At 36.0% G+C, this 14628-nt stretch overlaps 2 protein-coding genes across 2 annotated transcripts; both read right to left on the minus strand.

Moving 5' to 3' along the window:
* Positions 1-4055: 4055 nt before the first annotated feature.
* On the minus strand, positions 4056-12652 carry LOC5505939 (inorganic pyrophosphatase). Its single transcript, XM_001626643.3, has 12 exons — positions 12448-12652; positions 10619-10680; positions 9961-10017; positions 9192-9311; positions 8603-8689; positions 8332-8458; positions 7429-7469; positions 7230-7316; positions 6951-7039; positions 6336-6405; positions 6107-6146; positions 4056-4209 (listed from the first exon to the last, which is right to left on the minus strand). Exons 1-12 carry the CDS (start codon positions 12629-12631, stop codon positions 4178-4180), a joined length of 996 nt encoding a protein of 331 aa, XP_001626693.3. The 5' UTR covers positions 12632-12652; the 3' UTR covers positions 4056-4177.
* A 542-nt stretch (positions 12653-13194) lies between these two features.
* On the minus strand, positions 13195-14527 carry LOC5505940 (BTB/POZ domain-containing protein kctd15-like). Its single transcript, XM_032374297.2, has one exon. The coding sequence runs from the start codon at positions 14431-14433 to the stop codon at positions 13750-13752; it is 684 nt and encodes a 227-aa protein (XP_032230188.1). The 5' UTR covers positions 14434-14527; the 3' UTR covers positions 13195-13749.
* Positions 14528-14628: the final 101 nt, after the last annotated feature.

Genomic DNA, 14628 nt, shown 5'->3' on the forward strand with positions numbered 1-14628 from the left:
ACAACTGAAGTTATTTTCCAACAAGAAGTTTTAAATGTATGAGATATATTCTATTTACAATTGATGCGCTTTTATACTCTCCTTTTTATCTCTGATTTAGCCTCCATCAATTTTTGACAAATTTATATGCCTAGCATTTTACTGTGCATACATAACATCTTAAGTTGATTGCAAGCTAGATTATACCACCTGTAAATTTCATCAGAAATTGTTTGAAAATGCGCAACTAACGACTTCACAATTGAAAAGTAGGCTTTCCTTAAGGGACACCGAGACAAACTGTCCCCCGATGTCTATAAAACCTCTTTCACCACTTAAAACGAATTCATCTTTAAATTTCTTCTAAACTTTTCTAATCTTCTTTATGCTAACTTTTCGGTTTCTTATGAAAAGTTGAGCTAGGAGAAGTGAGAAAGTTTAAAGCACAACGTTTGTCAGCTGTTTTGGTGGAAAACCATATATTAATATTTTCCATCAATGGGTGGCACAGCCAGACTATTTTAACCAGCTCAATTAGCTCTTTTCAAGACAAAACAATAAAAACAAATTGATGTTTAGATTTTATGGTTCGGCTTTTCAGCATTTATTTCTTTGACTTTACCGCTTTTTAATCAAGATGTAACTTTTGAGAATTTCACTCAAGGAAGGCTAAGGATAGGATGCAGAAACCCACGCTATCACGTGACAAGAAACGTGTGCATTAGTCATGCGCAAAAGAACACCTGAAGTTATTTTCCAACAAGAAAGTCTAAATGTAGGAAATATATTCTATTTACAAATGGAGTGCTTTTATACTCTCCTTTTTATCTCTGATTTAGCTTCCATCAACTTTTGACAAATTTATATGCCTAGCATTTTACTGTGCATACATAACAAATCTTGTTGATTGCAAGCTAGATTATACTACACTTAAATTTCATCAGAAAATGTTTGGAAACGCGAAACTAACGACTTCACAATTGAAAAGTAGGCTTTCATTAAGGGACACCGAGACAAACTGTCCCCCGATGTCTATAAAACCTCTTTCACCACTTAAAACGAATTCATCTTTAAATTTCTTCTAAACTTTTCTAATCTTCTTTATGCTAACTTTTCGGTTTCTTATGAAAAGTTGAGCTAGGAGAAGTGAGAAAGTTTAAAGCACAACGTTTGTCAGCTGTTTTGGTGGAAAACCATATATTAATATTTTCCATCAATGGGTGGCACAGCCAGACTATTTTAACCAGCTCAATTAGCTCTTTTCAAGACAAAACAATAAAAACAAATTGATGTTTAGATTTTATGGTTCGGCTTTTCAGCATTTATTTCTTTGACTTTACCGCTTTTTAATCAAGATGTAACTTTTGAGAATTTCACTCAAGGAAGGCTAAGGATAGGATGCAGAAACCCACGCTATCACGTGACAAGAAACGTGTGCATTAGTCATGCGCAAAAGAACACCTGAAGTTATTTTCCAACAAGAAAGTCTAAATGTAGGAAATATATTCTATTTACAAATGGAGTGCTTTTATACTCTCCTTTTTATCTCTGATTTAGCCTCCATCAACTTTTGACAAATTTATATGCCTAGCATTTTACTGTGCATACATAACAAATCTTGTTGATTGCAAGCTAGATTATACTACACTTAAATTTCATCAGAAAATGTTTGGAAACGCGAAACTAACGACTTCACAATTGAAAAGTAGGCTTTCATTAAGGGACACCGAGACAAACTGTCCCCCGATGTCTATAAAACCTCTTTCACCACTTAAAACGAATTCATCTTTAAATTTCTTCTAAACTTTTCTAATCTTCTTTATGCTAACTTTTCGGTTTCTTATGAAAAGTTGAGCTAGGAGAAGTGAGAAAGTTTAAAGCACAACGTTTGTCAGCTGTTTTGGTGGAAAACCATATATTAATATTTTCCATCAATGGGTGGCACAGCCAGACTATTTTAACCAGCTCAATTAGCTCTTTTCAAGACAAAACAATAAAAACAAATTGATGTTTAGATTTTATGGTTCGGCTTTTCAGCATTTATTTCTTTGACTTTACCGCTTTTTAATCAAGATGTAACTTTTGAGAATTTCACTCAAGGAAGGCTAAGGATAGGATGCAGAAACCCACGCTATCACGTGACAAGAAACGTGTGCATTAGTCATGCGCAAAAGAACACCTGAAGTTATTTTCCAACAAGAAAGTCTAAATGTAGAAAATATATTCTATTTACAAATGGAGTGCTTTTATACTCTCCTTTTTATCTCTGATTTAGCTTCCATCAACTTTTGACAAATTTATATGCCTAGCATTTTACTGTGCATACATAACAAATCTTGTTGATTGCAAGCTAGATTATACTACACTTAAATTTCATCAGAAAATGTTTGGAAACGCGAAACTAACGACTTCACAATTGAAAAGTAGGCTTTCATTAAGGGACACCGAGACAAACTGTCCCCCGATGTCTATAAAACCTCTTTCACCACTTAAAACGAATTCATCTTTAAATTTCTTCTAAACTTTTCTAATCTTCTTTATGCTAACTTTTCGGTTTCTTATGAAAAGTTGAGCTAGGAGAAGTGAGAAAGTTTAAAGCACAACGTTTGTCAGCTGTTTTGGTGGAAAACCATATATTAATATTTTCCATCAATGGGTGGCACAGCCAGACTATTTTAACCAGCTCAATTAGCTCTTTTCAAGACAAAACAATAAAAACAAATTGATGTTTAGATTTTATGGTTCGGCTTTTCAGCATTTATTTCTTTGACTTTACCGCTTTTTAATCAAGATGTAACTTTTGAGAATTTCACTCAAGGAAGGCTAAGGATAGGATGCAGAAACCCACGCTATCACGTGACAAGAAACGTGTGCATTAGTCATGCGCAAAAGAACACCTGAAGTTATTTTCCAACAAGAAAGTCTAAATGTAGGAAATATATTCTATTTACAAATGGAGTGCTTTTATACTCTCCTTTTTATCTCTGATTTAGCCTCCATCAACTTTTGACAAATTTATATGCCTAGCATTTTACTGTGCATACATAACAAATCTTGTTGATTGCAAGCTAGATTATACTACACTTAAATTTCATCAGAAAATGTTTGGAAACGCGAAACTAACGACTTCACAATTGAAAAGTAGGCTTTCATTAAGGGACACCGAGACAAACTGTCCCCCGATGTCTATAAAACCTCTTTCACCACTTAAAACGAATTCATCTTTAAATTTCTTCTAAACTTTTCTAATCTTCTTTATGCTAACTTTTCGGTTTCTTATGAAAAGTTGAGCTAGGAGAAGTGAGAAAGTTTAAAGCACAACGTTTGTCAGCTGTTTTGGTGGAAAACCATATATTAATATTTTCCATCAATGGGTGCCACAGCCAGACTATTTTAACCAGCTCAATTAGCTCCTTTCAAGACAAAATAATAAAAACAAATTTATGTTTAGATTTTATGGTTCGGCTTTTCAGCATTTATTTCTTTGACTTTACCGCTTTTTAATCAAGATGTAACTTTTGAGAATTTCACTCAAGGAAGGCTAAGGATAGGATGCAGAAACCCACGCTATCACGTGACAAGAAACATGTGCATTGGTCAAGCGCAAAAGAGCATCTGAAGTTATTTTCCAACAAGAAAGTCTAAATGTAGGAAATATATTCTATTTACAAATGGTGTGCTTTTATACTTTCCTTTTTATCTCTGATTTAGCCTCCATCAACTTTGGACAAATTTATATGCCTAGCATTTTACTGTGCATACATAAGAAATCTTGTTGATTGCAAGCTAGATTATACCACACTTAAATTTCATCAGAAAATGTTTGGAAACGACGACTAACGACTTCACAATTGAAAAGCAAGCGTTCCTTTAGGTATACCGAGACTAACTGTCAGATGTCCATGAAAAAACGTTTTAACCACCTAACAGTTGTTTAGCTTGCCACCCTCTCAACCAAGAGCTGATGGCTTATCAGTGCCAAGCATTCAAAACTAAACCTGGTTTGTGATATAATACAGAAAATCCCACCAATTTATTAACCTCTGTATAATATTAAAATTAAAACAAAAAATCAATACTGAAACAACATTTTAATTTTAAAATGTCACAATTATTACAATTTTCCACGAGGATAAGAATTATTTCTGTCTGTATGAGAAGAGATTAGGTCTTCTTGGTTAAGTATCCCTTTCGCTAGTCATGAGCGATTCACGAAATGCCATCGATGCACTAATAGAAAAAAAAGACATACAAAGGGATTATAAAATATAAAAAAATGATATATAATTTGTGTGAAAATTTACAGACGTCCAGCTCACCAAAATACTGTCAATGGCCCTTTTAGGGTACTGCTAGCTGTTATAAAGTTAATCCAGCTCGTACCCAGGGTGGACTAAGGAGGGGCGGAAGCGAAAAAATATTGGGGGAGGGGGGGGGGGGGGCAAACAAACTAATTTCTTTTTACAGTTCCGACCCACATGTCCCTCCTTTAAAGGGTACTACGATATTTATGTCATTGACAATGTAGTTTTGAAGATCCTTAACCCTTTTCAGACCGGGCTTTTTGAGGCTTCCTCTGACCAAGGGGGGATGGGGGAGGCTCCTTCGCCCCCCCCATCCGTAACTTTTGAACCATTGGAGCTATTATGGCCAAATTTTCAAAGAATTTTTATCCGACAAAAAGGAACAAAATGATATATCGTGTTGCCATAGCAACACAATATGCCGTTATTATGTTCTTTGCATAGAACATACAAAATCCAAATAAGTTATCATAAGTTAGTATTCAAAAAGCGACCGATATTCTTCAAAAAAATGTTTTTGTGACGTCATGATGACGTCAATTAAGTGAGCAGAAACGAGCAATATTTCTGTTTTTTTTAGATGTATTTCTGTATGTTTTCTTTCGATAATATTGCAGTAGACATATTGTTAGTGACACTGTTTCTATGACAACAATATATGACACCTGTGACGTCATTGATTCGCATGGTACCTTTAATATAGCATAAGTTTGCAACTGGACTCTTAATTAAATTAATAATTTAAATATCTTTCCCCAAAATGTTTTTTTCCTACTTTTTATTTAAAATAGAAGAATATAAAAAGGATTTTGCCAAATTTAGATGTTAGTTAAATAAAAAAACAGCGAATTCTAGTTAATTATGTGACATCAGCATCCGCCATCTTGGATCCGCCATCTTGGATTTAATGAAAGTTAGGTGGCAAAACCTGGGTGGCAAAATCTGTAGCTTTTTGGCAAAATTTAATCTTCGTTTCAAGTTTTATCTATGATTTCAGGTGGATATGAATGTTTTTTTGCTATTTCTACAAGCACTATTTCAAGAAGGTAAAAAATTGACAACAAAAAAACACCACCCCTCCCCCCTAAAATAGAGATGTAAATTCTTATTGTTTTTCAAAACTTGGTATAAAACGTTTATATGAAATGGATTTACGTTGAGCATGTCGTATTAATAGTTGATCTTAACGACTTAAAGCGTTTTTCCTAATTTTCATTAAAACCTCTGTCTCAAAGCTTGGTTACTATGGTTACCAGGGTACACATATCAAAATTATGTTTACACCAAACTGATCCCAGATAAGTTTTAGGAAAATTCATCAAATTTCAATGCTCTAGCCCTACTAGTTCAAAAATTATTACAGATCAAAGGTGCTGGGGGCCTCAAAAGCCCCCCCCCCCCACCCCCGGTCTGAATAGGGTCAAATAGGAAATGACAAATGACCCATTTTTGGGTGGCCAAGGGGGGTGCATTTGCACCCTGTGAGCCCCCCTAGGTATGCCCCCTGTGCACTGAGTAGACTGGGTGCTATAATTTGTTCCAATCCTAATGTACACAACTCAATGTCAATCCTGTATTTGCTGAGATACAACACTAAAATAATCGAGAGTACAGATTGTTGGAAATGGTCACTTTCATAACTCTATGAAGGTCATGCAATGACTCAGCATAAAATCAAGTAAGGAGAATTTGCGTGTGTGTGTTTGGGAGGGGGGGTGGGGGGAGAGGGAGGTGGAGAGAAACTCCAAGCACGGCCGAAGAGGAAGGTAAAATTCTATAATAATGATAATGATTTTAATCTAGAATCTGGTATTTCTACATACCATCATCACTGACAGCCTGTGGAGCACTCAGGGCTTCAGCCTGGAAGAGAGATGATGGTGATATTATAGAGAAAAGAGGTCCTCAGAGAAATTTATCATTTATCAGAGATGATGGAAAAACATAATATTTCAAAAATATATTTTTGTTTCATACACTTTGGCCCAAAAATGTGGAAAGAAGCACTCAGTAAAAGTTTGAGTTTTTGTTTCAAAAACTTTATTTACTTGCCTTGTTAATAATAGTGTTAGCGTCATCCTGGTTGATGGTATATGGCGAGTTAGCTACAGTGAGGTTTTTACTGAAAAAAAAGATATTATTTTAAATTTACAGGTGAGATTTATGAGATTTTGTTTTAGTATTTTATGTATGTGAATAAAATCATTAAATCAAGGGGGGAGCAAGGATGGGCTGAGTTTTTATTTGAGTTTTGAAAAATATATATCTAGAAAATAACACCAGCCCTATAAACATAAACCTGTTAAAAACAAATATTTTGACTCTTAATGTTATTTGGATAAAAAAGAAACAAGAAGCTAAGAGAAAATTAGTCCTTCTCTTTTTTGACAAGGCATATACACAGAGGGTATATGTCAGCCCTACCCCCCCCCCTTCAAAGAAGGAAGACCAAAAATACAATAAGGAGATGGTATACGCTACCACCTACAATATACCCACTGTAATTCTATGACATTTGTAGAAAAGTTAAGTGGTCTGCATAGGTTAAGTGGGAATGGGGGAATAAATGAATATATATAGGGTTTGAGAAGCTGACGTATGCCTTTTAGTACTAAAGAAAACATTTGTGGGACAGAAGCTCTAATTTATTCCATTTTAGTTCCTTACCATGCTAGTCCCTCCTTGTTCTCAGTCTTTTGCATGACCAAATCTTTCCAGAATGTGTGAGTCTCATTAACAACTCCCATAGCAAATTCCTGCAACATGATACAGTTCAGTTTTGGTATAAAACAGAGTGTAGAAGCTTTAAAAGAGATATGAGAATAGTAAACCACTTTTTTTGCAGTAAGTTGATGCATTTGTTTAAGTCACTTCACCAGTTTTGGATAGTCACTTTTTTTTATAAATTCAGCAATTCAAGGTTCTAGGCAAAATGCAGTACTGTACCTTGTTTTTAGCTTCAGCATTGAATGCAAACTTGTTTTCAGGTTTACCAGCAGGGATTTTGTAGATCCTGAACCAGTCGACTGTGGCCTAAAAAACACAGTCACAAAGTCATTTTCATATAGAGTAAATAAATAGTGGATAATCAAAGTAAATACTTCAAAATTAAAAGAAAATGAAACTTTGGTTGAGATTGTAGTACCTTGATCAATCCAGGCATATGTTTTTCAACATCATCAATGTCTACAAGAAAAAGGAGAAAAAATATACATTATAACATAGCTAAAATATATTCCAAAACTAGGTCAGACACTATATGGATGCTTACTCAAAATAGCATATAGCTATTGTCTGGGCTGGTATGCAGTTATATTCATATATTGAAAAAAAAATCATAATGCAATGGAACAACAGGTTTTAACTGACAATGTTTTTTATATACAATATGTGGTAAATATAGCAATATTGCTCTTAATCCAGGGCTTCTGGAATTACGCACTTGTACGGAAGCGTGTAATTTGGCTTTCTCCGCGTAATCCGTGTAAACCACAAATTTCCGCGTAATCATGCGTAATTTGGGTAAATTTTGAAAGACAAAACATTTAAGTGCACAGCTGATGTGTTCTTTTAGGGTTCTTACCTCTATTTCTCGTAAAAAAAGAGAGATATTCTTCGTAAGAGTGCGATATTTCGATCTGAATTTCAAAAACAAATAAAATGACTAGGCGTTCTTTGCTAAACCGCGAAGTCCTAGGACTAACAATAAAAAATACCTTTTTTAATTGGCTGGTGGCTAGAAGGCAATGAAAACTCACCTAAGATATTTTCGCGCAAAAAAATTAACCTTTTCAAGTTATTTCGTGCTTTCATCGGTACAAAATGTAGTTTGGGTGTAGCAGTTGATATTCCGTGTAATTTAGCGCGTAATTCAGTAAAGAATCCTGCAAAATTTCGATTTAAAAAAAAATGTATTGCAAAATCCCACATAATTTAGAGCGTAATGATTGATTTTCCACGCAATTTTCCGCATAATTTAGCAAAGAATCCCGCGTAATTTTGAGTTTTTTCCGCGTAATTCCAGAAGCCCTGTTAATCATAATCTTACCATTGAGATTGTTGGCTACCGGATCATTAACATCAATGCAGATTACTTTCCAGTCTGTTTCTCCCTCGTCTATCATGGCAAGAATGCCAAGGACTTTGACCTGTTTTACTTCACCTCTTGTACTAACCTTCAAAGTATTAAATAACACTGCCAGTTCAATTCAAATAATTTCCTTTGTATTTTTTCCATAATAGGGTATTTTTTCAGGAAATACAGTAGTTAGGGAATTATCGATCAGAGAAAGGAGAAATAAATTTCTCATCCTACATACCATGGTTCCAATTTCACAAGCGTCAATGGGGTCATTATCGCCCTTGCAGCCTGTGGCTGCATCAGTGTGCCCTGGATCTTCCCATGTCTACAAACAAACACAAAATAATTATCTTAACATCTACAATCAGCAGATAAAAATGCTAAGAGCACCCCTCTAATGTCAAAGCCTTCGAAAATAAATGCTAACAACTATTATTTCACAATCTCTAACCTCCCTTCCATTTTAAATACATGCCTTGACAAAAAATGCATGCAAGGCTGGTGAGGGTGGTTATCTAACATAATGGCGAATAGGGTCTCTTAAGGAAGCAATGTTGGGTAATAAGGTCATTGTCACACTGAATTAGAATCAGTTCTTTAGATATCATGTTCTTTAATGGAAGTTACTCTTAGCTATTAGATGCTAAAATGAGTCCAATGTTGCCAGTTTTGAATGTCATAATTAATTTAATTCAATATTTTTTTTTTTTTTTTTGTAAATCACAGAGTATAATATGGCGAGAATTTAAACATTAAGTGTTTAATGCTCCATAACACAACACTGATGATCTATTACCAATAAATTAAAAATATGAAGTAACACAAACCTGAGGTAAGGCACCATAATTCCAGATATATCCATGGTAGGGGAAACAGTGGTTGACAAACCTAACTTTTCCCTTCTTTACATCTTGTTTGATTGGATTAAGAGCTTCTTTTGTACATATCTAGAAAAAACAAATTATATAAATTAATTATATGATTAATGAGGCATCATTTTTTTGGCAAATGCGTACTAAGACACTGCAGATGGAGGGATATTGGGGCATTTCAACACTTCTTGAACATTTATTCTCTTAAGGGCTATAGCCATAAAAAAAAAAAAAAAAAAAAAAAAACAGAAAATGACCAGTGGTGGCTGTGCCACCTTTAAATATTTTCTTTGTTTCTGTATTGTACTCTTTTCCCTCCTCCACAAATATTTAAAGGCCTGCTACTGCTCCGTTTATGTAAGAAAATATGTAAGAAAATTTGAATAGCCAATATGTTCAAGGGCATTTGAGCAGGGCCATGTAGAAGCTATCGGAAGATTTCACCACATTGGATTGGTTTGGATTGATGCAACACAGACGAAGAACGGAAATACAATAGAACAATGAGGGTAATCTAGCCAATCATGTTAGGCCTTATAAGCTGTCGTATACACTTCTCTTAGAGCATGGGACACAAAATAAGCGGAATTGAAAAGCTCAAATTAGCGGTATTGAAAAGATCTAAGGTATGTTTTCACGTGAGTCGTCACATTTAAGAAACACTGTCAAATGAAACACACACATGCACAAATGAAACAGCCATATAAACTATGTATATTCTAACCTCCATTTTAGCATTTGTCCACCTTGGGATTTCCACAATCATGTTAAGAATGGTTTTCTATATAAAAAGGCAAAGTAAACAATTAAAATCCTTCCCATGATAACATAACACCATTTATAATACATCTTAGGTGCCATGTGCGTTGATTAGCGAGCTACTATATAAACCCTTACGGCTTATGTGTATGGAATGAACATTAATTTTTAGTAAGCACTAAATAAGTTGCTTTTTGTTGCCAATAATTTCCAGGTAAAAGCCAAGTGCGTGTTTGCCACCCAAATAGTCATGTGATCTCTTAGCGCAAGTCCCCTATTAGAGGGCAATTGGGTGGTTTCCATTGGCCCAATCATCGAAGCTGCTTCAATTTTAATAGCCTTTTCTTTTTAACATTCACAGTTTTAAATCACTACAACCACTTGTAATTTTAGCTGATTGCCTTTTTACATAACATTTTTAATGTGAACAATAAAATCATATGGAAAATAGCTTAAGAGCAGATATCTAATTCACAAACTTCACAAAAAATATTGCTGGTATACATAAAAACTATCTTTAATAACTAGAACGTTCAAAAAGTGAAAACGCAAGCCTTGCCTTTCTGCTCTATGTTTGTTTTTTCTGTTTCTTTTTATCTCTGGTAAAAACATGACTAACTCACCTCTGAATTTGCAAAAAGTGGGATGTCATGGAAGGGTGAGACTGCCTGCCCATCAGAATTCTCTGGAATAAGAAAATAAATGACTGATAAATAACCTTAATTTGGCATTGTCTCAGAAAATGACATCAAACAGAGTGGAACAAGCAAACAAGGTGAAGGCCCTTAACATATTAGAATTTTTTTTTTGCAAGTAGCAAATAATATAAAATGGGATACTATTGGAAAAACGATGCGACGAAATGCGACCATTTGCCTTTGGACAGGGGGTAGGTAAGTGCATGGGGAGGTGGTGGTGGTGGTGGAGGGTAGCAGGGCGTTGGAACCCCCCTCCCCCCCCCCCCCTCCCTCGTACGCTATCACTATGGATTTTAACCAATTGACTCCTGGCTTTTTTTTAGCTGAATTTACAAAAAACAGACTGAAAACAGATACCTCCCCCTCTATTCTGAGTTTTATAGAGCCCGTAAAAGTAAAACACAGCTGCGCCTAGTCAGCGGTATCCAAGGTTTCCAACAGTGCTTTGCGGTCCCCACTATTAATCCCTTGTCGTTGTGCTGAAGCCAGCACAAGTTGATGGTTGCTTGTATTTTTCATCAAAAATACAGCTATGAGCATATTAGGAGAGTGTCTCAGGACATCACGAAGTCTTTTGGGGCATAATTGAGTGCTTTGCTTATGGATATTTGCAAGCAAAGGTGGATTCATGATGATTTTTTCTTGTTTGGCTTTGCCTGGATGAGAAAATAATTTTCTAATGAATCACCACAGCTCTCCTAAATGCTGTCTTTTCTGAAACCAAATTGATGAAAATTGTTTACACTGCTATTCTGGGTTGTATGACCTGGAATTGATTTGTTTGGCTTCGGGGTAAAAAGACTTATAAAAAACCATCTGACTTTGGGGAGATGAGTGTTTACTGGCCCTCCCCTCGTGAATTTTCCCCTGGATCTCCCAGAATGCTTTGCAATACGTAAAGACCTCTTGGTGGTTGTACAAGCCTTCAAGGAGTGGACATTGTGTTTTGAGGCCATGGAAATGTACCTGGAGGATCAGAATAAAGGTATCTATTTGAATCTTGAGCTGTGTTTGCTGATCTCTCTCCCTTGTGTGGTATTTTGAGCGTTTTTTTGAGAGGGGTGATTCTGCTTTTCTCTCCTTGTTCGATTTGAGATTTGTCAAAGAACCTGTGCTATTATTTGGCTTAAGAGTAGATGCCAACACCTTGGTTGTATGCATATCTGCAAGACCATTTATCCCTTAGACTGATGCCTGAGTATCTTCATCTTGTTGTGTTTATTTTGCATTTATGAATTTTTTGGGTTGTGGGTACTTCCCAAAGCCGGTACAGGCCGGTTGAGGGGTCAATGTGTTAAGTAGTTCAAAACTTCAAGATACGTGCTCAATGAACTAACTCAGGAAAATTGCAGGGCATGACCTTTAGTAGGTCTTTTCTGTATTTCTTTTACATATCAAATTTATGTGATATTTTTAATGTTATATGTCAAATTGGTGTCATTCTCTGAGAAATGAAGAAAAAATGTCATCGGATTTTAGTGAAGTCACGAACTTGCCCATAACATGCACGGAGGTGTGTCTTTCAAATTATAAATACGCTCCTAAAAAATGATCATTTTGTAATATTTAACTTCGTGAACTCTTCTTTACCGTTCGAAAAAGCTTAAAGTATATCTTACACTGAATATGTTTAAGATGTGTATAGCATAACAGAATAATTTATCTAGAACTCAACATAAGAAATAGGGGATAAAGCTCATCGACACACAGATAGAGGAAAATTTTGGAATGATATTATCGAAACGTAAACTTACTGAAATAAATTCTGTAGTCCGTTGAATAAGGGCTGCCGCTTTCCCTAGTTGTGTAAGCCATTGTTTTTGCAAGGATGGGAGAAATCAACCTCGTATTCCCGATTGAAGGGAAGAAATTAGCTAGTCGATTGCCACCGCAAGCAGTCAGCCTACGAATAAATTCAAAAGAACTTCGGACGAGCATGTGTTCGGTAGAAAGGAACCTTCACTCTATAAGGGCACTTTTGATTGGCTGTGACCTTTCTAACGGGTATTTTGATTGGTTTGAGCATCTTTCGGACTGTAGTCTTGGTAGCAGGGAGTGCATTCGTGGAACTTCTTGTTCTGGCTTGTCCTGAATTCGAGACATATCTCGTCATTTCCTTGAAATAATGGAGTTTCAAGAAATGGGGAATACGGAGAATGACGTATTATATTTGAGGGTACCGTCATCAGAGCAGTGGTGATGGAAATAATGTCGTTGATCTTGCATCCTCGTTCCCAGGGTCCAACCCTCCCCTACCCCAGGGGCAAGGAGGAAAGTTGATCTTGTTGCTATATTTGTAAAAAAATTGGATTGGAATGGACAGAGAAAAATACAATAAGATCTAGAAACTAGTAAATTTTGTTATAAAGAGTATATCAATAAAAGTAATCATAAGAGTAATCAATAAAACTAAAAAGGGCGAGCCCTTGACATGAATTTCTATGAAATAAGCATTCTGAATATTCATGCAAATTATAAGAAAAACTCATAACAACAAATTCTTTTTCATCAAATACAAATCCCCCAGTTTTATTTTTATTCAACATTTTTACATGAACTAGGGCCAGATAGGAATAAAGATTGGGTAAAAATTAAATTGACTTTTTCAAATTCTGACAAGAATGCTTTTAATGCTTACATTGCAATTCTCATATGCATAGTCCTTTCTCACAAATTCTTCTTCTATGACTTAAAACTCCATGACTTTTGAATTAAAAACTCTTCTTTTTAATTCCTGATTTAAGATCTAAAATCTCTGTCTCATTATGTAGGAAGACATAAGGTTATGAAAAGTCGACTGACAAAATGCTGGCATCAATGGGCTCTGGGACTATGCAACAAGCCCGCATGTAAAGCATGTGTAAAAACCACCGAAGTGCCTAGCTGCATATATTAGCCACTGCATAACTTCAGATTTAGACATGGTAATGGGGGCTAATATATGCAGTTAGGTGCTTCAGTGGTTTTGACCCATGCTAACATTATAACAGGTTTGGCATGTAGTTGCGAAGATGGTTGATGACAACGTTTTGTAAATGGACTGTATTTCCAAGCATTTACAGTGTGAGTGATTGAAACTTGCCCTTGCGGATAAAAAAGTGTTCCTCTATCTGAGACCCCGCCTCATCAGCATCTGAGCCGCCTCCAATAGAACTCAGCAGCGTAAAGCCATGGCCAAGTAACAGATCAAATGCATCGGCTTTCGACAGCTCGTTTCCGCCCGGTTTCCATGGTACCCGGTAATTCCTCACATACCCACGTGCAGGTAACAAACAAAGATTGAACTCAGCCATATTCATAAAGTCCTTGAAGACCTCCTTAACCAAGAAGTCTTTGCCACTTAGTAGTAATTGGTTCCTATATCTGTCAACTCGAAGAATAACAGTTCCTTGGTAATCTAAAAGTTGAAGGTTTTTTATTCGATCTTGACGGTAAATTTGCAACGCTTTTATCAAGTCTTCGATCTGGTAGAAGTCAGCCTCGAGAGAAAGCTGCTGAAATTCGTCGAAAGAGTCGGGTAGACAGAGCTCTGAGGTTCTTAAAAAGTTCAAGATATATCTGAACAAGGAACCGTCACGGTCAATGAAGAAATTTCCCCGGGTATCTCTCGCTAGATTTTGTCTTCCACTAAACATGGCACCAAGCATGGAATCTCGACACCGTGTTAGAGTCTTGTAAGACGTCGTGTATACATAGCCACCAACATTAAGATTTACAATAGCTGGGAATTCTTCTCCCATTGCGCAGAGAAATCGTTTTTGCAAAGCACGGACGAGCACAGCAAACACAGCAACACTTCTCTGTTATCAGGTTATGCAAATTTCATTCAACACGCGCGCGTTGAGTTGCGTGACTGAAACCCCCTGTGGGAGCACAGGCAGCCCAAGGATACTGTCAGCGGTTTTTTAAGGAATGTATGGGTGACTGAGCTAGAG

The sequence above is a fragment of the Nematostella vectensis genome, chromosome 11 (genome assembly GCF_932526225.1).
Source record: "Nematostella vectensis chromosome 11, jaNemVect1.1, whole genome shotgun sequence".
NCBI lineage: Eukaryota > Metazoa > Cnidaria > Anthozoa > Actiniaria > Edwardsiidae > Nematostella > Nematostella vectensis.